Here is a 22,535-nt window from a genome sequence, read left to right on the forward strand (position 1 = left end):
AACAATGAATGAATAAAAACCCAAAATCTCTGTAAATGTTCATTAAAACTAATAAAATTTAATAAAAAAAAGAAATAATAAAATTTTTTAAAAAAAGAGTGCTTAACAGAGTTAGTGATCCGCCAGAGAAGTACTGATTTTGTTTATCAAGATAAACACCACAATGTAGGAAGCCCAACATTAAAAGATACAAATATACACTCCCCACAAGGGCAGAAGTAGGGTCACTGTAACAGGCAGGGGAGCTGATGACTGCGCAAACCTAGAGGGGACAGGTAGGACATGATAGAACCGAGGGCAGAGGGCAACCTAAACACAAGGAATAACGAGATGCTGCTTCTCTGTGCATGAGCTGCCAGGGACCCTTCCAGCTCAGCAGAAGCCTCCACTCACCGCCCGAGTGACTTCGGAGGATGGAGACGCATCGCCACTGCTCCACGTTGGCAAGCTTACCACCGGAGCCAAACACAGTGCTGGGGCCAATGTACCTGTGTGAGATACGAGTCAGAACAGCGTTCACAGAAGGCTCTGGACACAGGCAAGTCTCAGTGTAACATGGCCACTTATCATGGCAAAAAAAAACAATGGCTGAGCATCACCGTCAACAGGGCTGCAGTTTACCAAGAGGAGCTGGTAAAGTAAACAGCGGCCTAGGCACTTGGTGAAGTGCTCCACAGCCATTCAAAATCTCAGTAAAAGACTACCCACTACTGGGGAAAAGTTCACAGTGCAACATTAAGCAAAAGAAGCATGCACAGGATATCTTGTACAACATGATATCAGCATGTTAAAAAAACACATGTAAGACAGATGTTAGCTATGCCCAGAAAACAGATCAGAATATACACCCCAAAACCTCAAAGTATTAATCATGGCCTTCTGTAAGTGATAGGACTGTGAGTCATTTTCTTTTCTATTTTTCTGTTTTCAAGGTTATATACTAAACATATTCTTTACACTGGTGATTTAAGTAGCAAAACCAAAAGTATTTTTAAAGTTGTTGTTAGGTGCTATCGAGTTGTGGACGATTCATAGCGACCCTATAAATGAAAGACCTGAACATTTGTATAATTTTTATCATTTCTCCAAATTCACAGTTTCTGGAAGAAAGCTATTTTGGAAGTGGATGCCACTCCTGCTTCCAAGCTTGTTTTAAATTGGGGAGCTCCAGCAAACACTGTCCATCATCGGTAATCTTGTAAAAAGCCTTAAAACAGAGACCACACAAAGTCCTCAGTCCTTAGTCCTGCTACGTGAGCAATCAAAGGGACAGGTACCCAGCTGACGGAACGCTGACTGCAACAATTCTCCGGGCCTCCACTACCACGTGGTGCTCTGGTAGAACACTTCCCCAGCCCACCCGAAGGGCTCACTGAGGCAGTCAGCCAGGAGGCCTGAAGGGCATGGTAAGATGCTGCCTTTGAAGACACTGCCACGGGTCACGGAGCAACGTGTACAGCATGTTTCCCCAACATGGTGGCCCAGTCACTTGGGGAGCTTACTAAGGAACCACCCTGTGAAATTCTTTTTCCAAGTGTTTGTTTTTTATAAGAAGGTAGTTTTCCAAAGATGGCTAGCTCATTCGGATGCAGAGCAGAGACTTCCAAGTAGGGCTCCCTATAGCATTAGGTACAGGCTAACAGGGAATGAAGGGAATGGCAAAGTGGGCAGACTCTGGGTCCCCTAACTCTGATTTCATCTGCACCCCTTGGCTTCCAATTATCTTGTTTGCTGGAGTTGCATTTGAAATGTCATTTGAAAACCAAAACTAATGACGCCATTAATGCTAGCACTAGAAGAGATAAGTCCTTCATTTTGTGTGGAAATTCTACATGGGAACCTCACCCCAAGGCAGCCCCCACTGAGGACAGGTGACCAGGTCACCAGGTGGGTCTGTGGTCTCGTGACTCCCGGCCAGGCCCTTTCTGCTTCTGATCTACAGGGACTTATTACTATTATTATTATTATTATTATAAAGAAGTTAGAGCTCTAGGAACTTTAGTGCCAGGTTGAGGACAAGGAATTTTGATACAACAAGCAAAGAAGCTTCTAGAAATAAAACGTGAAGGAAGGAAAATGATGCTTACGTAGCCCGCTTCCACACCATGATCAGTTTGTCATCTCCCCCAGAAGCTAAATACATTCCACTGTTTGACCACCGTACACAGTTCACACATGCTGAGAAGAAAAAAAAAAAAGGGTGATGTGCGTTCAATGTTATGATCATTTTTGCTTTATGCAGAGTATAGCAAGATGTAAAGGGTTTATACAATTTCATCTGTCTAATCTACTCATCTACTGGGTATGGGAGACTCAGAAAACAGAATTTTGTGCAAGTTCTAACCTATTTGTGCTGTAATAACAAATTATCAGAATCTGGAGGAGGAAAATATACATATTCTGAAACCTGTTAGCATTTAATGAAATAAGTCAAGGAGGCTGGTTTCTAAGAAAAAGAAATGATAACTATTTCAGAAGGGCTGTGTATTAACAAACTGTATAGCTGAGTAGGAAATACTCTTGAAGTGAGAGCATATGGTAAAAACATTGAGATGCCTCTTCCAGAACTTTCAGGAAAGTAGTTTGGGAAAGCATAAAATTTTGCTTCACCCACTTGTCAGGTCTAGTGCTTTTAACTCTGGACTTTCCAAACGTGTCAACACTGTAGACTGGTTTTGTGCTTGGAACTAAGTTCTGGCAGAAATCCCAAATTAGGGGCTCCAGGAGCAGCCAAAGTTTATTCTCTGGGAGATCTGATACACTGGATCCTATCAATGTCATAGCCAACATGTGGCCTGGAAGTAACTTGTGCCCCAGGACAGAGGACACTGTTGACTGAGTTGGGAGAGATGACCAGAGCGAGCTAATATCCCAAGCCCTGTCCTTGCTAACTGAGGAGAGACAGACAGCTAGGTTGGAAACCTGAGCCAGGTAGAGTCACCCGGCTGTTCAGGGGTGCAGAAACTGAGGTGCTCAGCCAGAAAGGAAGACACAACACTGTTCAATGGCCAAGAAGGTCCTGGCAGGGAGCCAGGAGATAACAGTGCCAGTCTGAGACACTTTGACGAGTTGTTTTACACACCCTTCTTCCCCAAAACCCTACTGCTTCCAAGTCACTGGTCCCAAAGCCCCACGGAATCAGGCAGTAACGACTCATGAGCAGGAAATCACCAGAGGTACCTGCAGACTGTCCAAAGATGGTTCTGTGGGCGGGCCGAGTCTTCTGCTGAATAACTCACCCAGGTGTGCAGCCAACATCTGTGCCTTCAGACAGCAGGCCGAGGGGAGTTACCGCCGCACGGGGCCTTAGCTTTCTAATTATAAACACACGTGCTAACCTTGGGCACTCTGCCAACACGCAAAGCCTGCAAAGGGCCACTCTGTAATACCTAAATGATTGTCCATCTGGCAAAGCATCTTGGGAATATTTTCATCCTTCTCGTCATCCTCCTGGAGGACTGGCGACATATTCCAGATCACAACCTTCCCAGAATCCTGCCCTGCAAGGAAAGGGAAAAAATAACTTAACGTGACAGACATGTGATACTGATAATCAATATTAATTATAAGAAGTCCTCGCCTAGCTTTCATAAATTATAACTTACTAGATCTAAAGATGACTAAATTTGAATAATCAATATAAGTGAAAGAAAGGATGAAAAAAAAAAAAACGAAACAAAAAGCAAAACAAACCCCAAACAAAGTACTCATGGAGGTTAAAGAAAGTATGGAATTAGTAAAGGCAAAGGCCAACCAGCCTTGAAGAAAAGAATCATGGCCTAGCAATGAGGAGGTCTCTAATGTGAATCCATGACTGACACCTGAGAAGGTCCTTGTCCCTGCATACGATCTGGACACTTCATCTGTAAACTGAGACTAGAGAAGTCAGTGCCCCAGGACCTATTTAGGTGTAAGCATGTGCACCCTAGAAACTAAAGCATGAATCCTACTGGGGTTTCCTTACTTTCAAAATACCTTCTAGAAACATGATTAACTATCCCCATAGGTGGACATTTTGAGATTCAAGTTTTAATGTGCCCTGAACACAGAAAGACAGCTCATTATCTTCTTCTGCCCTTTGCAGACACCTTCAAATGGAAACACACGTGAGAAAGGAAACTTTGGGCCTCTGTGGCTTTTAAGTGCTACGCTGATATACAACATACACACATACACACACACGTGTCTGTGTGTGTGTGTGTGTATGCATTTAACTCCCAAGTTCTCTTTTATTCTTTTCATTACTGCCAAGAAAAGGAGGCTCTGGTGGCCTAGTACTAAGAAGCTGTAGTACTAAAGGTATGCACGTGGTTTGACTCCACCAGTTCTGCAGGACAAGGATGGGCAGTCTCCTCCTGTGCAATTTACTGCCTCGGAAAACCCGCTGGAAGGTCAGCTAGGGTTGGTTCTGCCTCACTGGTACAACATCACCACTGCTAACAAAAGTTCAGTTAGTCCTTCAGGAACTGAACAGACATGCCAAAGAGCGTGGCCAGAATGATCTGTGGCGAGTATGTAAGTCTTAAGAGATTTTGTAAGCATCTTTCTTGGACCTGAGGAAGACAGGAAAGGTACTACTTTTTGTTGTTGTTGTTATTTTGAATCTTTTTCTTTCTTTTCTAATTTTTTAAAAATCATTTTTAATGAACATTTACAGAGATTTTGGATTTCCATAAATTCATTGTTGCATTTTTCTCCCTGCCCACCCCTCCCTCCAGTTCGCACACTTCTCTTTGAAAAGTAAAAGAAAAATTATTTCACTAGTATATTTTAAATCTTTTGTTGTTGTTGTTTCTGTATACCATTGAGTCAGATCCGCCTGGCACAGGAGATTGCCCCTCCTTCTCCAGTGGAGCATCTGGTGGACTTGAACCACGTGCATCCAGAATTGTAGTACAGCTTATTGCAGTAAAGGTACTTCTTGTTGACAAGGAGAAAGCTCTTCGTTCTCCCTCAGCTGGTCCAGACCCTCTTCCCATACTGTGAGCTCCTCTCGGGTACAGTTTCTAGTCCCCAGGGAAACAATACAATAGCGCCCTCCCTGTACTCGCTTCCTTCTCCCTGCCCTCCAGGACAGTCTAAGGCCCACTCCCCCTGCAACACCTGGCCTGAGGACCAGAATTCACAAAGGCCCTTTCCAGGTACTGTGCAAGGCGATTTTGGCCTCAGCCAAGGGAGACCCTGCTGTAGGAGGAAGACCACGTGGGTCTGAACTATCTGGTGACTGCTACATTGTGCCACCAAATATACATCTTGGTGTCCTGGCCTGAAAAAACTATCTTTCCAAGTAGAGACAAGTTATTACAATATTGTGGCTGACGTGAGATGAACCACACTGACAAGACTATGGATGACAGTGTCACCCAATGGAATCATTTCTATCTGTCCATGGTGCCCTCCTTCCAACTGAGTTGAACCCCTCTGAGAGTTTTGAGAAAATGAATGACCAAATGAGTACAACTCTCCTGGGAAAGAGTCAGCATTCTAGCTCCAGCTCAGCAGACAGCTCCTGAGAAGGAGGCAGCAGGACTGTGCCAGACTTCCTCCAGTTCACCGCAAACATACCTTGCCCTCCAGTTGCAAACTTGGTCCCGTCAGGGTGAATATCAACTGAAAAAATTGGCTTGCCTAAAATGAAAAAGAAAAAAAAAAAGAAAGAATTTTTTTCACTCACTGAAGACCAGAAATAGACCAGATTTTTAAAAATATTGGTTTTACAAACAACTCCAATCAATGCCCTTCTAAGTGAAGCTAGGTGCGTGCCTGTAAAGGCAGTGAGAGTTGACATCATCATTGCCTAGAGTGAACCAGCATGAAAATAAAGGAGCATGCAAAAGCATGCACACAGCCATGAATCCCTCGTATCTGTCAAGTGGGAACTGACTCAGAGACGAATCCCTTGGGCACTACTACGCGGAACCTCTAGCTAGACATACTTTGGAAGGCCCCACTGAACCACATCAGCCAGCAAACACAGCGCCTCCCTCCCTTTCTATCCGGGTTGTATCCTGCGACTTGTTTTATCCAACAGAATGTGACAGGAGCAATACAACTACAGTTTTAAGTCAAAAGAAAGTGGAATACAGCCCACGTTCCTTCAGCCCACACCCACTCACAGCATCAACGAGGTTGCTATGTTTTTTTTGGTTCAGTTTTTCATTCATTCAATACTTGTGAAAACTTAACCATATGCCTGAAAACAATTCCCAAAAAGTCCAGCAGGATTTAGCATTTCAGGGCACAGGGAACATAGTATGGAGTCAAGAAGAGCCAATGTGCTACTGCAGAGTAGAGGGCAAGCTAGACAGGGAGGGGCAAGAGAGCAGAGGAGAGGAGATGTGCAGGGCTGACAAGGCACTGACATGGAGTCTGTGAAAGCAGAAGACACCCATCCTCTCTAGGAGACATCTCAAGATGCGCCATCATATGGCTTCTAAGATGCCTATGTTCCACATTTTAATGTTTTGTTTCTGGTATCAAGATGTGTCACCTGGCAGTGATGATGGGACTGGTTTCACTGGTCCTGTGCTTTCTTGCTTAGTGATGTGCTTATTGTTATGATGCTTGTTGTAATATATTATCAGTCATAGCTGACTTTCAAAGGTAGTTAATCACACAGGAGAAGACTGAGAAAGGCTCTCCTCCCTCAGAGCAGATAATGGATTCAAACTGCATGTCCTTGAGTACACAGAGAACTCCTTATCACTTCAGCCACAGGAGTTCCCTTGAGATTAAGTTAAATAGGGGAGTGAATTTATAGAGTGCCTATCTTGGTTTGCTATCTTGTTATTGCCCTAGGCTTTCTAGCCCCAAGTAAAACACTCCCATTTAGTGAAAACAAACCTTTGTTCTAAAGGGCTCTTTAACAAAGAGTGAAAGGAAAAGAGCCTTATTTCTAGAGATGGAAGAAGCTGACATACAGCCTAGAGATACCTGCAATTTTGGTACAGTGTTAGGCTGTTAACTGAAAGGTCAGTGGTCTGAACTCATCAACTGCAAGGGGCAGTCTACATTAACACCCTGGGAAAGCTGTGGGGAAGTTCTACTTGAGGGTCACTTTGAGAATAATTTCTTGAACAGCAATGGGTTTTGTTTGGGTTGGACCACCACCACAGCTGGTGGCTGTCCATACACTCTTCAGCCAGCAGTAGTGCCATCTGTTGTTGTTGTTGTTTAATGCCATCTAGCGCATGTTAATTTCCACAGTAATGGCAGATTCAGAAGCACTTGTGAGAAAGAATGCCAAGGGAGCCCTGTACACTTTGCCCAGAGGTGCAAATGGTTAAGCACTGAGCTGCCAATCTAAAAGTTGAGGGGTCAAACTTCCATTCTCCTTTACAGGAGAAAGAGCTGGTAATTTGCATCAGAGCTGACCCATCAGCAGCTTTTCAGAGGCTGTAAACTGCACAGGAGACTACCTATGCTTCTCTTGCAGAGCATCTGGTGGATTCAAACAGCCTACCTTTCTTTGGGGCTGTTCGTTCATAGGGTCGCTATGAGTCGTCTACGACTCGACGGCATTAAACAACAACAACAACCTTTCTTTGGGTTGGGAGCACAACTTCCAACCCACTAGACCACCAGCTAAGTTGCCTCTTGTCTGACCTCTGCTTAAGCTCACCATTAAGACTCTGCTGAAAGTCTCCTGGAACATTCACTGTCTGTCAAAGGTCTGCAGAGCTAGCAGCAATAGCAAAAATGCTTTTGATTTGGCATAACATGAAAAATGAGTTCTAGAAGCTGAGACTGCAGCAGAGCACCGTTGGATAGAATTGATTCTTCTGTTGCATCGGAGGAAAGATTTCTCGAAGAGGTCAAATGTGGGTATTTAAACTGAGCAAGGGCTCTGACTCTACAGCTTTTGTACTGGGCTCCTGCTTCGAGTTTTTCTACTCTAAGAACTCACTGGGTAGATCTGACTGGAATAAATTCTGCTGCATAAATTCTGCTACATGGAAGCTTGGGGAAATGGAGGCCTTGACCCACTGTACCTTCCTCCTGAGAACTCTTCAATTGCATAGCCCAAAGAATGTTATTTTTAACAATTTTTGTTAAGCTTGTAATTAAACAAAGAACATGAAGAAATGTTTGAAACATTTACAATGCAGTATTAGAATACAAAGTAGACTAGGGTAAAAAATACATTTAGTTATAAAAGGTGTTGGAACTATTCAGCCCTCTGGCTGAGTAGCAGATGCATGAACTCACACAAGTGATAAATTACACAGAACTAAACTTTCAGATGTGGTGCTGGAGAAGAGTACTGAATGTCCCATGGATGGCCAAAGCAACAAGCACATTTCTTGGAGAAAACTATCGTTGGAGGTAAAGATGGCAAAGCTCTGTGTTTCATACTTTGGGTAGAAAGTTAGGCGAAGGTCAGCGAAGGAGAGGAAGACCCCCAACAAGATGGACTGACAGGGTAACTTCAGCAATGGGCTCTAGCGTGTCGGAGATGATGAGGATAGGACAGGATAGTGCCGGGTTCGGGCTGGCTGTTCAGAGTCGCCATGAGTCATACCTCAACTGGACGGCCCCTAACAACAACAAACTCACACACATACATGTATTAATAAAAGTAAAGAAATTAGATTGAGACATATTAATTGTCTCAAATCAATATAATACATTGCAAGAGAAAATATCAAGGATGAAATTGAGAGAAATGAAATAAAAAAAAGAAAGGGGTCTAGGAACTTCCTGCAGTTTTATAAACTGTTATAGGGTGCTGTCCAATTGATTTTAATTCTAATGTGTGTGTCAGAGCTGAATGGCCCCATACTGTTTGCCTGAATGTAATCTTCATGGAAGCACATTGCAGGTCTTTCTCCTCTGAAGTCAAATGGCAAATGTGACCCCTCAACCTTAAGGTTGGCAGCCCAGTGCTTAACCATTTGTGGCACAGGGTAAAGGGCACAAGGGGTCTCTTGGTGTTCTTTCTCACAAGTGCATATGAGTCTGCCATTACTTCAATAATAAAGATACATAGACATATCCATGAGGACTGTATTTTACACACATACACAAGAACTGGTTTTTACACTAGTATGTATCTCACTGCTATCAAGTCAGAACCAACACACAGCTGACCCTCTGGTGGGTTTTTAGAGGCTGTAACTCACACAGAGGAGGAAACTGTCCATCTTCCTCCAGTGGACATCTATTAAGACACTATACACGCACACACACACCCCCCACACACACACATATGTTGTTGTGTGCTGTCGAGTCAGAATTCATAGCTCACCCTCCTGCAGGTTTTCAAGGCGGTCAATCAAACGTGAGGAGAATGTCCATCCTTCTCCTACAGAGCAACTGGTGGACTTGAACCACATGCCTTTGGGTTCGCAGTGCAACTCCTGATCACTAAGCCACGAGATTCCCTTATATAGGTATGTACATATGTTATGTGCCATCAACCCAGAACTGACTCATAGCTGACCCTCCAGTAAGTTTTCCGAGGCTACAAATCACAAAAGAGGAGACTGCTTGTCCTCTTTCTCCCTTGGAGCAGATGATGGACCCGAATCACTTACCTTTGGGCTAGTAGTACAACATTTTACCCTCTAGGCCACTAGAGCTCACTTGTACACTTTATATACCTTAGAGAGAGACACACACACATACACATAAAAAAGAGTCTATCTCTATCATCTTATATGACATATATTCATAAATATATAAAATGCATGTGTTGTACATGCATATACGTGTGTGTATGCATGTTATGTGCCAGTGAGTTAAGCATGACTCATAGTGACCCTATGAACAGATCTGAAGGCTGTCCTATCCTTTGCCACCCTTATCATATTGGATATACTTGATATATGTGCAGCAGCCACTGTGTCAATTCGTCTTGTTGAAGGTCTTCCTCTCTTTCGCTGACCAAGCCTGATGTCCTTTTCCAAGGAGCAGCCTCTCCTAACAACGGGCTCAGTGTGATAAAAGGCTTCACCATCCTTGCCTTCAAGGATCATTCTGGCTGCACTTTCTCCAAGATAGATGTGTTTGTTCTTCAGGTTGCCCAAGGGACACATAGCTTTCTTCTCCACACCACAGCTCAGAGGCATCAAGCTTTCTTCAGTCATCCTTGTTCACTGCCGAGCTCCCAGAGCCACAGCAGCTGATTGGAAAAACCATGGCCTCAATCAGGTACACTAAATCTTTTTTTTTTTCCCCAATTTAAATAAGTTTTTTATTTTATACTGGTTTACTACACACTTAATCTTTAGGTAGACATCATTGCTTGTCTGCTAGTAGGTCTCACTTGGTCTGACCTACTTAAAATACAATTCCTGATTTCCCTTTCAGTCCTTTCAGAGTCTTTGCTGACCTCTGCTGACAGTTGCTTCTCCTGCTTCATGGAAGCCATCCTCCAGTTCTCTCCCTCAAACCCCAAATTTTACCATTCTCTCTCCCTTCAAAATACATCCAGAATCTACACTTTCGACTCATTAGTGGTTTGTGGAATATATTCATTTTACAAAATTCACCAAACTGTGATGGTAAAGCCTGTGCATCTCCCCATATAAATTAGCCTTAAAAGTGAGAGAGCACGTGAGTGTGTATACAGGCAAGCTATAATTTCTGAAAGCTGACTTTATGCTACTGTGTTTGTATAAAAGATTTACATTGACATCTGTTTTTGCTAACTGAAGAGAATTTTTACTTTTATGAAAGAAAAACAAAAAATGAAACTGGCATTCGGCATTCCTTCTGCAGCAAGTGGACAGAAGCTGAACACACCCCAAACAACAGCAAGAGTAAAGTTGCCAGAGTTCCATTCCTGAGATTGTTACATAGAAGCTACTTCTAGTTTATATAAACTATGTATTTACTGTATGTTACTATGCATCATTTTAGACTGCCATATCTGAAGAAAAATGTGGCATCAGCATTAGAGGAAGACTCATAAGCAACCTGCATTATGCAGATGACACAACCTTGCTGGCAGAAAGTGTAGAAGATCTGAAGCACTTAGAGCAGAAGATGAATATGGGTTACATTGCTACATCAAGAAGACAAAAATCCTCACCAATGAATGAATAGGCAACATTGTGATAGATGGAGAAAAGATTAAAGTTGTCAATTATTTCATTTCACTTGGCTCCACAATCAACATTCATGGTCACAGCAATCAAGAAATGAAAAGATTCAAGCAACAAATGCTGGCGAGGTTGTGGAGAAACTGGAACCCTTATTCACTGTTGGTAGGAATGTAAAATGGTGCAACCACTGTGGAAGGCGATATGGTGCTTTCTCAAAAAGTTGCAAATAAGAGATACCATTTGACCCAGCAATTCCACTACTGGGAATATACCCTAAAGAGACCATAACTGACATCGAAGCAGATATATGCACACCCATGTTTACTGCGGCTTTGTTCACAATAGCAAGGTGTTGGAAACAACCCATCAACAAATGAATGGATAGAGAAGCTGTGGTATATTCACACAATGGAATACTATGCTGCATTGAAAAACAAGGAACTCATGTAATATTATTCAAAATGGGTGACTGAAGGACATTATGCTGAGTGAAGTATCTCAGTCAGCACTGCATGGTGCCACTGCTGTAAAACAGGACTGACATCGGGGTTGCAGGGAGACTGAGAAAGATGGGATAAATAATGTATACTGCATTGAAACAGATGAGGGAGAAAACTGTTTAAAAGGGATATGTGATAAGGTATTTTTGTCATGACAAGTGTCTAGAGTGAAGGCTTCATGTTTGAGTGGACCTGGGGGAGGGTTTGTAAAACAATGAAAGAATTTTTGTTTTACAAGAGGGTAGTGTACTAGGGGGAAGGGTTGGGAGGGGAGAAAAGTACAACAATGAATGAATGGAAATTAAAAAAAAAAAGAAAGAAAAGATTTCTTTTGTTGCACTGGAGTAAGCTCTCTGTATGTAGGTCTAAAGAGCAAATATGTCAATTTAAAGACTAAGGTATAAGTGACCCAAGTCATGGTCTTTTCAACTGTTTCCTAAACATCTAAAAGCTGGACAATGAATAAAGACAACCGAAAATTGATGCCTTTGAATTATAAGGCTGGCGAAGAGTACAGAATATCCCATGGAATACCAAGAGAGCAAACAAATCTGCCTTGAAGGACGTGCAACCACAGTGCTCCTGAGCAGCAAGAATGGTGAAGCGTCATCCCACTTACTTTGGACATAGTCTCAGGAGGAACCAATTCTTGAAGAGAGAGACCTTACTCAGGGAAAGGTGTAGGGTCAGAGAAGGAAAGACCTTGAACCAAACAAATTGACACAGTGACTACCACCATGGGCGTGAGCATGACAGAGATCACAGATGGTGTAGAACAGGGCAAGGTTCAAATCCATTGTTCAGAGTTGCAGTGACTCGAGAGCAACTAACAAAAACAGCCTATAGGGAGCTCTGGTGGCTGAGCAGCAAGAGGCTGTGCTGTAATCTCGAAGGCACACGGTTTGAATCCACCAAATGCTCTGCTGGAGAAGGAGGGGTAATCTCCCATGCCATTCTGATCCGACTCAACAGTACACAACAAGGAAAAAAAAACCCAACAGCCTAGGGCGGGGTGGGGGGGGGCGTCTTTCTGTCCCTGCCCACAGCATCTCTGGCTAGGAGTATGACCCCTGTCTATCCTGGCTGGGTTAATCTATCTTTGCAGAAGAATAGTCCTAACAATCCAATGCAGATGATGCTTTTAAGAGGAACAAATTTTATCTCAATGGGTTTCCTTTTTTCCAAGGGTATTCTAAACCACTTGTTTATTAACAGTTCTGTTTGATGCATCCCTCATCCTAAGATGTAATGTCCTGTCACTACCTCCTTCAGTAAGGTCTTGCTCCTTCTCCTCACCACCAGAATTCTCAGCGGGAGCCTTTGTCCTCCTGTGATGTTCTTGTAAAGGAGAAGTTGTCTCTGGCAGAATCTCAATTTCATCCAGGTGTCCATTCCTCTCCTCTGTAAGTGAACTAGCTGACTCAATAAGGTCAACAGGAGAGCCCCAAAGTCTAAGACTGGGGCATGGGTTCCCCCCCAAAGGCCACCTATTGATACACTATGTCAAGTGTCCAGCAACAAAAGACTGAATTAAAACCGAAACATACATATAATGGAATATTATTCAGCCATAAAGGGAAACAAAATCCTGACACATGGTACAATGTGGATGAACATTGGCTGAATCATGCAGAGAAATATAAACTGGTCAGCAAAAGGACAAATACCATATGCTTCCATTTGTATGAAACAGTTAAGTGTTCAATGACTAGCCAAAAGGCTAGTGATCACAATGCACCCAGAGGTACCGGGGGAGAAAAGCCTGGGGAATCTGCGTTCAAACGGTCACAGCTTTCAAAGTTTTCAGAGCACAGATCTACCTTATAGGAGGGGCTGCCATGGGGCCCAAGGAGCTCGGTGGCAGCAGGGTCTCATCTAAAGAGACCAAAGTGGCTCCCAGGAGTGGGAGGCATGGAAATGTGCCTCAGCTTAGGAGACTCTGAGTCTCTGTGAATAGTGGAATAATTTGGAAATGGACTGTGGTGATGGTTACACACGATGAACAAAACAATTATAGCTGTGAAAACTGATGAACGAACAAATGTGTTCTTTTAAAAAAAATTGCAGTAATTAAAAACAAACAAACAAAAAAACAAACCCAGAAAAAGGGTGCCAAATGTATTTTGAGAGAAACCTGCTGGCCTGGCGGCCCCTGGCTCCTCTGAATAGCTACAGAAACAGCCATGGACAACAGGCTCCAAACAAGAGAGAACTCCTGGACAGCAAGGTGCACCATGTGGCTTCTGAAAGTTGTCTTTCTGAGGAAGGCAGAAGTGGCCAGCCTCGGTATGGAAACCACTGCTTGGTAAACTGGAAAGAGCAAGCCAGGGCCTGGCTCGAGTTACTGTGACTCCCAGCTTATCCCCTCGCCTCTAGTAGATCATCACCTCATCTCACTTGAGCCTCCATTTCTATCAGTACATTGTACTGCTAGAAATGTTCTCTTCCTGCTATAATTCATAGAGAATCTCAAGGGGAATTTATGAGCTCACAAAGTAAGAGCCGAGATAGGTCACTTTTGTTGTTAAGTACTATGGCGTCAGAATCGACTCACAGCTAGCAGGTTTTCAGAGGCAGTAAACTGCATGGGAGGAGACAGTCTGTCTTTCTCCTGCACAGTAGCTGATGGATTCAAGCTTCATGCCTTTGGTATGGCACCATAACTTCTTACCACTCAGAAATGGCATCTACCTGCAAATCCACCTACAGCTGGTGAATTTGAACTGTGTACCTTTGCACTGGCAGATCAATTCCTTACCACTATGCCTCCAGAGGTCACCTTTATGGTTCCTTATTTTGACAATTTAAGGAACCAAGTCCTTCCATTTTTCCTTCTTGTCCTCATAGTTACAAGATAGCCACCACATGCCAACCTAGTGAAGTCCAGCAGTAGAGTGGAAGCTTTGAAAGCATGTTATCTGATTCCCTAGGTGCCCCTCCCCTTCTCAATGACTGGACAGCCAGCCGCTCACTGATTCCTGGCACTCCCCTCACATGCCAGCACAGAGATAACAAAGCTTGTCTCCTACAGCCTGCAGAAGAGGGCAGATAACAGGAAAAAACAAAACATAATAAAACCCCTAAGGTTCTGCTAGAAAGAAATAAAGAGGCCAGCCAAGTGATAATATCTGCTAACATCTATTTAATTATGAACAGTGCCAAGGACCCCACTCTGCTCTCTAGGCATTGTTATCTTAGCTAGGAGTAGGATAATAAAATATGCCTCCAAGTTTTTGGTTCTCAAGTTTTGGCTTCAAAGGCCAGACATCTCCGTAGTCTACATGCAAACTCTGTGGCTGAATGAGCTAGGGCAGGAAAGGAGGTATTGAGGCAGACACCTCTCCCTGGGCACTGACAGGTTACAAAATCAGTGCAATGGTGTCATGTCCCTGCACTGGCCTTAGTGGCCAAGGCCAGGTTCTGCCCAGAAGTTTCACTCAGAACAGACTGGTATTACTATGATTCTGTTCACAAAAGATGTCTCTTCAGCAACTTCTTGGATTAAAAACTAATGTTCAACAAAGAGTCACAATTCCTAGTCTTCATCTATACTCTGTCCAGAATATTGCTGTTTTTATGTGCTGTTGAGTCAGAACTGACTCATAGCTGATCCTCGAGTGGGTTTTCAGAGCCAGTAAATCGCACAGGAGGAGATGGCCCATCTTTCTTCAGGAAAGTAGCAGTGGATTCAAACTGCGTGCCCTGGGGATGTCAGCACAACTGTTTACCACTCGGAAGTGGACTTAAATGGACAGTCACCTGCCTGTAATGGCCAGGTCCCACCAATTCTACACTACAGTGTCTTCAGGGCGCATCCACTCTTTCTCACTTCCACTACTCAGCCTCTGCCTCCCCTACCATTGCTCACCAAGTCCCCAGGAATAGCTTCCTATTTCCTGTACGACCTTCGTAAGGCACAGCTATGTTACATTCAACTTCCTCAGAACCCCTAAGGCTCCACTTCCCACAGGAGGTCGCCCAGGCTTCTAGCGAGGTGCTGAGACTTTTGTGGGCCTCTCTATGCTGGATGTCTTCCTCTACATGCTGCCATCCCTCTGGGCCTTTCTTTGCTCCAGCCGGTCCCACATGCTACAGTGCCTTCTCTTCCCATCACAGTCTTACATCTTACACCTATACACCTATCAAGGCTCAGTCCAAGAGCACAGTTACAAACCAGACTGAGCTGGAGATGTGCACCTTTCGCCGGTCCTCACTGGTAGAGTGCTTGTTTATTTCTACCCTGCATTTTAGTAAAGGCCCTATATGTTCATCTTTCCGACATACAGGCATAGCCTTAATCCCTTGTCAACCTTCACAGAGTGCTGCAGTAAAATAGTTGAACATTTGGTACCAAAAAAGTGGAATACCCACATGTGTATTATTCACAAAATGCAGATGATTAATATACTCAATTATGTACCAAAAGGCTGGAAATCTGAGTCTGTAGGATGGGCCTTGGAAGAAAGATTTAATGACCTTCTGAACCATTAGTCACTGAAAAAATCCTTTGAAGACCAGTGCTTCTATGACAGGCATGGGGCCACCAAGAGTAGGAATACATTCAATGGCAACTGGTTTTCATATTCAAGGCAAAAATCCCTCCCAGTCTTCTTCCAGAACCTCTTCAAAGGTACTTTTTGTTATTTTCGTAAATCTAAGGTGTACAGTCACTTGCAATACATCTGAGGGCTGTTTTGTTCTTGCAAAAGAACAAAAAGATCTTGGAGAAAGTGCAGCTAGAATGCTCCTTGAGAGAAAGACTGGTAAAGCTTTGTCTCACCTATTTTGGGAATGTTTTTGTTGTATGCCACAGAGGTAAGTGTGACCCACAGAAACCCTACGAACAACATATCTGAACCCTGTCCCATCCTCACAATCTCTGAATGCAGTCACTCTGTCACTCCTGATCCTTCACCATCCCTCCACTTTTCCAAGCACGTAAGACAACACGTTATCATCTTTGCCTCTAAAGAGCACCCTGGCTGCACCATCTCCACAACATACCTATTTGTTCTTTAGGCCGTCTGAAGGATAGTCAACACTCTTCTCCAACACCATAGCTCAGAGGAATCAATTCTTCTGTCATCCTTATTCACTGTCCAGCTCTCAAACACACAAGTAATTTAAAAGACCAAGGACAGAAACAGGTGCACCTTTCCTTGTGCAATGTATCTCCTGATCTCCTGACTGCTGGTACCAAGGGTGTTTGCTGATTATGGATCCAAATAAGATGAAGTCATAGACAGTTGCAATCTTTCTTCCATCTATTGATTCAGTGGTGAGAATTTTGTTTTCTTGATGTTGAAATACAATCCACATTGATGGCTGTATTCTCTGATCTTCTGCAGCAAAGCTTCAAGTTTTCTTCACTTTCACCAAGCAAGGTTGTGTCATCTGCATAATGCAAGCTGTTGATAAGTCTTCCTCTGATCTTGATATCACCTTCTTCTTCTTCAAAGTTTAGCTTCTCAAATAATTTGCTTAGCATATAGCTAGGTTCAAACTGTCAAACTTTCAGTCAACAGCCCAACACTTAGCTCATTTAAAAATGCCTCTAACTCAAAATACCAAACCCACCACCGCTGAGTCAATTCCAACTCAGAGGTGACTCTATCAGGATTCCAGGGCTGCAAACCAATCATACTGGGTACAGACTGTGACTCCTGACACTGTCAAATCAGCATGAGGAGGAGATACAGTCGCCTCCATTAGAAAGTCACTGATGTAGAGTAACTAAAAAAGTTTATCTTGGGAGCATGACACTCATGTAAACAACCTATGGATTTCCTCTCTGGTTCAGTACTCCACTGTGCTATCTTCACTTGCCCTTTATGCTGGCTTATTCCTCTTCATTTGGATGCAATCGACAGTCTTCAGTATCAAACCTCAAATCCACTGCCAGTTAAACTGAACCTGATGTACAGCAAACCTCCATCAGGTTTCCAAAGTTAGAACTCTTGTAAAGAGGATATTACCCACTTCTTGCTGAGAAGCATCTAGTGGATTTGAACCACTGACCTTTTGGCTAGCAGCCCGACACATACTACATACAACATACTACAACTGGAGCTCCTCTACGTCTCAGTGTTATTGTTGTTATGTGCTCACTACCACTCACAGCAACCCTACGAACAAAAGCCCAGAACTCTGCTCTGTCGTAGCCATCCTCATGAATTATGACACGCTCAAGCCCAATGTCACAGTTGCTATCTTGTTGAAGGTCCTCTTTTACTCTTACCCTCCACCTTTCCCAGAATAATGTCTTCTTCCAAAGACTGGCTCCTCTTGACAAAACAGAAGTCTTAAAATTCATTTTGAAATGACATAGGGTTCAGAAAAGAATCCAGAAACGAGACAGAGACAAAAATAAAACGCGCACTATAAACGCAAAACTTCCAGTTAACTCGAAAATTGTCCACATACTGAAACATACTAAAGAACTTTTTATTATACTGACCTCAAAGTACAAACCAGAGGTCAAAGGAGGACAAGCTCTCTTTCTGCCTCCTCGTACAATGAGCTTCACCAAGAACTGAGCATTGAGGGCTGTCTGCCCAGAAGGAACACTTCATGAACACAAGGGCTAAAGATGAAAATATCTTGAAACTCAATGAAATGTTCTAAACATCTTTACATAAGTCAAATCACTTTCGTTCTCTGACCAATATATGGCCTTAAAACCTAACATGGACATGAATCTTGACTCAATGGGATATACGAACAACAATAAAATAGCAAATATATATAAAGCGCCTAAGACACAGAGTAAAACCTTTCATACAGTAGACACTATTAGCTATCATTATATATACTGATGACAGGCTGGGACAATGGGGATTGGTGTGTCGGAATTAATGAGACTGGCTCAGGACAGGAAAGGGTTCAGAGCTGTTGTACATATAGGGTCGCTATACTGTACCAAGGCCACTCAACGGCACATAACAACAATAACATACTATGACAAGTTTGGAAGCAGGAGTGGCATCCACTTCCTAAACAACATGCCTCCGGAAACTCTATGAGCTTTGATAAATGTAGTTGTAGAGTGACCTCAGGCCTTTTGTTCATAGGGTTGCTATGTTCTACTTGAAGGCAATCAACAACATATGGTGAAATGGAAGGGGGAAAGTCTTCATATTTATTCAACTTCATCAAAGCCCAGAAGCCCAAGAAATAATAGTTACTAGGAGCACTGAACTAATGATGTGTAGTAGGCTAAGTATGGGGGTGCTAACCTAAAGGATGGCAATTCAAACCCACCAACAACTCTGCAGGACAAAGATGAGCAGGCAGTTGTCATCAATTAAGACTTACAGCCTTGAAAACCTGGGAAAGGGATCATGAGCTTAACTCAACAATAGCAATTTGTTGGAGTTTAGAAACACTTTGCTAAGAAGCTGGTTGCAATCCCAAAGTCACACAATTCGAATCCATCAGCTGCTTCCTGGGAGAAGGATGGGTAATCTCCTCCTGTGCAATTTACTACTGCCTCTGAAAAACTACTGGAAGGTCAGTTATGAGTTGGTTCAGATTCAGCAGCACAAGCCATCACTCAGTTAATTCAGGTTCAAGGCTCCTCTCACTATGATATGACAACTTCAAACAAATTCAAAGTTAATCTAAGTCACTTTAGAGCAGTGGTTCTCAATTAGGGGTGATTCTGGCTCATCAATGAATATTTGATAATGTCCAGATACATTTTTTATTATCATATCTGGGAGTGGGATGTGTGTGCTACTGGCATTTACTAAGTTGAGGCCAGAAATGCTGCTAAACAATCCTTCAGTGTACAGGATTTTTGACAACAAATTGCATGGTTTAAAACATCAACAGCAGTAGAGTTGCTGTTAAGTGCCGTCGAGTTGACCATAATTCATAGCGACTCTGTGAACGATGGATCTGAACTCTGCCCTATCCTCTGCCATCTTCATCGTCTTCAACACATTTGAGCCCACTGTTATAGTCACTGTGTCAATCCACCTTGTGAAGGGTCTTCCCCTCCTTCACTGACCCTCCACCATTCCAAGCATGATCTACTTTTCCATGGACTAGCCCCTCCTAATAACATGCCCAAAGTATGTGAGACAAAGTTGCACTATCCTTACCACCTAGGAACACTCTGACTATACCTTTTTCAAGATATACTTGTTTGTTCTTGTACCAGTCCATGAGATACCCAGCACTCTTCTCCAATACAACTCAAAGATAACTGAAAAGATCATGGTGTGGATCAGGCACATCTTAGTCTTCAAACTGGCATCACTGCTCTCCATACTCTAGAGAGGCCTTGACAGCAGACTTCCCCAATGCAATACATATTTTGATTTCCTGGCTATTGATTTCAAGGGTGTTGACTATGGATCCAAGCAAAATGAATTCATTGACAATTCCTATCTTTTCTCCATTTATCCTGATGTTGCCTATTGGTCTTGTGGTGAGGATTTTTGTTTTCTTGATGTTGAGATGTAGTCCAATATACTGAAGGCTATATAGTCTTTGATCTTCTGCAACAAGCATTTCAAGTCTCCTCATTTTCAGCAAGCAAGGTTGTGTCATCTGCTTATTGCAGACTGTTGATGAGTCTTCCTCCGATCCTGTTGCCACATTCTTCTTCATATAGTCCATGTTATTTAATGATTTGTTCTGGACAGCAGATGTTGAGAAATGGTATCTTGGAGGAGCAGTCTTAGCCATTATTATTATTATTTATTATTATTATTAGGAAAATGAGGGTCAAGAGTTTGCCTGCCTTTTAAAAAACACCTCTCCTTCTGCTTTTAACTTCTTCCATTCTAGCTATGCTCTCCAGAGAGCAGTGGTGACCTAGTGGTAAGGAGTTGGCAAGCAATTCGAATCCACAGCCCTTCCATAAAAGAAAGATGCATAATCTCCTTTTGAGTAATTTACAGCCTCTGAAAATCGGCTGAGGGGTCAGCTATAAGATGGTTCCAACTAAACGGCACTCCAACAACATCAAGTAAGCCTCTCTCTACCTTGTTTGCATAAGCTTTTCCCACAACAGGGGAAAATGTTCTTGGCTCCCTCTCCCTTTGATTTTCAGGTAACGGATAAAATATGTTCATGGTGTGTAACAAATCAGAAGATATGGATGCACAGTGAGAAAACCAGAAAATGCAATGATGCGCTATCTCTCTGAAGTACCTCGTACCTCGGTCTTTTTGCTTTTATAATGCAAAGCAAGTTATGGCCACTAGTCACCTCTCTGGTTTCTCACAAAACATCCCCTGCCCACAGCAGCTCCCGCTATTCACGAGATTTCAGGAGACAGCCTGCTGGTGATTCAGGCCATTCCCACCACCTTCAGGAGAATGGGAATTTGCCCTTGAAGGCCACTAGACAAGACAGAGGTTGATGTCAAAGAGATTTTAAAGTTGACAAAGAACAAGTTTTAACAAAAGCTAATTCCATCAGTTAGTATTTCAATTTTTCCCATCATTAAGGATTTACTCCTAGATTGCTTACAGATTGCACTTTATCATTTGGAGAGACTTTAATGCCTATCTTCCCAAGTGAAAGTCACAATCAACAATGTAAAGCAAGTGGAACAGATTCTACAGGGTTCTATTCTGAGATTACAGGGAGGTCTCCCAAATAGGGACTCCCCACTCTGCCAAGACACTGGCTAACCTGGAGACAGAGGGATTCTGAGTTACTTGTACCCAAATAATCAGTACATGGGAGCTCTTGATAGCCTAGTGGTAAGAAGCCGCACTGCAATCCCAAAGACACAGGGTTCATCGACGAATTCCTCAGCAGGAGAAGGCTGGGGAATCTCCTCTCATGGGTCGGTTCTGACTTGATGGTACACAACAATAACCACCAGCAGCACATAAATATTTCGACTTACACAAATATAAAGCAGTAGTCTTGCAAGTGAACTCATAAAAAAAGCAATTATGACAGAGAACAGATAGGAAATGGACATATTAAGATAGACACAAACTGATTTTGGTAAAGTATTTAAAAAAACCCAAAACCTCAAAACAACAACAACAAAAAAACTAAACCAACTTCAGCCCGCCATTTTTATAACATAGTCTAGCTGAGATTTTTCCTAAGTCACACCTTCCCTCCCACTTAATTTAGAACTACTGAGACTGCCCAGTTCTCTAGGGAAAGACCAGCATACTACACCAGCATACTACACAAAGCAGGCTCAAGAGAGACTAACGTAGAAGAGATGAAACTAAGGCGCAACATTTTTGCTTTCATGCATAGTAAACCTAGCTATATCACCATAAATTAGAGAAAGAAGGAAGAACGTGCTTTAACCAACATTTATCATAGTTATACCCATCACAGCGGGGTACTGTACAGGTCAGAGGAATCCGGAGAGGAGTGAGGTGGTTCAAAGGTGGTGCAGCAGTTAAGTGTTCAGCTGCCAAGAGCAAGGTCAACAACCCTAACCCACCAGAACTCTTGCAGGAGCGGGCTCCTGCGTGACTTTACCACACCGCTCACTGCACAGGAGCTGCTGGAAATGCGTTCTAACTGCCAGAGCAGCTCCACTTTCCGGTTAGCAGGGCAACTCTCTAAGGACTCTGCCCCCAGAGTCCCCCTCCTGCATGGAAAGCTGACTTGGAAGCCTTATGGAGTTGCTAACAGTCAGAATCAACGACCGGGCAAAGGTTTTGGCCAGTGTTTATCTGTTTGGGTTTTTTATTTTGGGGGTTCTGGAGGGGGGACAACTGATGCTGAGGTGCTGAGGAAGCACACCTACAGGATCATAGGACATCTAGTGGAGTAATTCAGCAGGACCAGTCTCAAAAGGAAAAGGTGACCTCATTTGAGCCCTGAAGATGTCACACAAGCAGATGGAAGGAGTGTGCGCTGGGGTGGAGAGAACACAGCTGGATGCTCACTGTCAGCTTGGTTAGGGGAGTCAGTGCACCTGGGATCCAGTTCAAAACTAAAAAGCTAATCTCCTTTCTCTCCCTCTAGTCACAGCTACAAAGTAGTAATGATG

At 43.1% G+C, this 22,535-nt stretch overlaps 1 protein-coding gene across 2 annotated transcripts in view; it reads right to left on the reverse strand.

The window, feature by feature from the left end:
* LOC102866348 (protein HIRA-like) overlaps window positions 1-22,535 on the reverse strand; it is an 87,689-nt gene that overhangs the window by 63,736 nt on the left and 1,418 nt on the right. For both annotated transcript variants that reach the window (XM_006890442.1, XM_006890443.1), the window contains exons 2-5: window positions 5,566-5,628; window positions 3,390-3,500; window positions 2,088-2,178; window positions 394-488 (exon numbers count right to left, since the gene is read on the reverse strand). In XM_006890442.1, coding sequence (XP_006890504.1) covers window positions 394-488; window positions 2,088-2,178; window positions 3,390-3,500; window positions 5,566-5,628 — 360 coding nt within the window. The remainder of the gene's footprint in view (window positions 1-393; window positions 489-2,087; window positions 2,179-3,389; window positions 3,501-5,565; window positions 5,629-22,535) is intronic.

The sequence above is a fragment of the Elephantulus edwardii genome, unplaced genomic scaffold (assembly GCF_000299155.1).
Source record: "Elephantulus edwardii isolate Elephantulus edwardi_28Jun2011 unplaced genomic scaffold, EleEdw1.0 scaffold00089, whole genome shotgun sequence".
Lineage (NCBI taxonomy): Eukaryota > Metazoa > Chordata > Mammalia > Macroscelidea > Macroscelididae > Elephantulus > Elephantulus edwardii.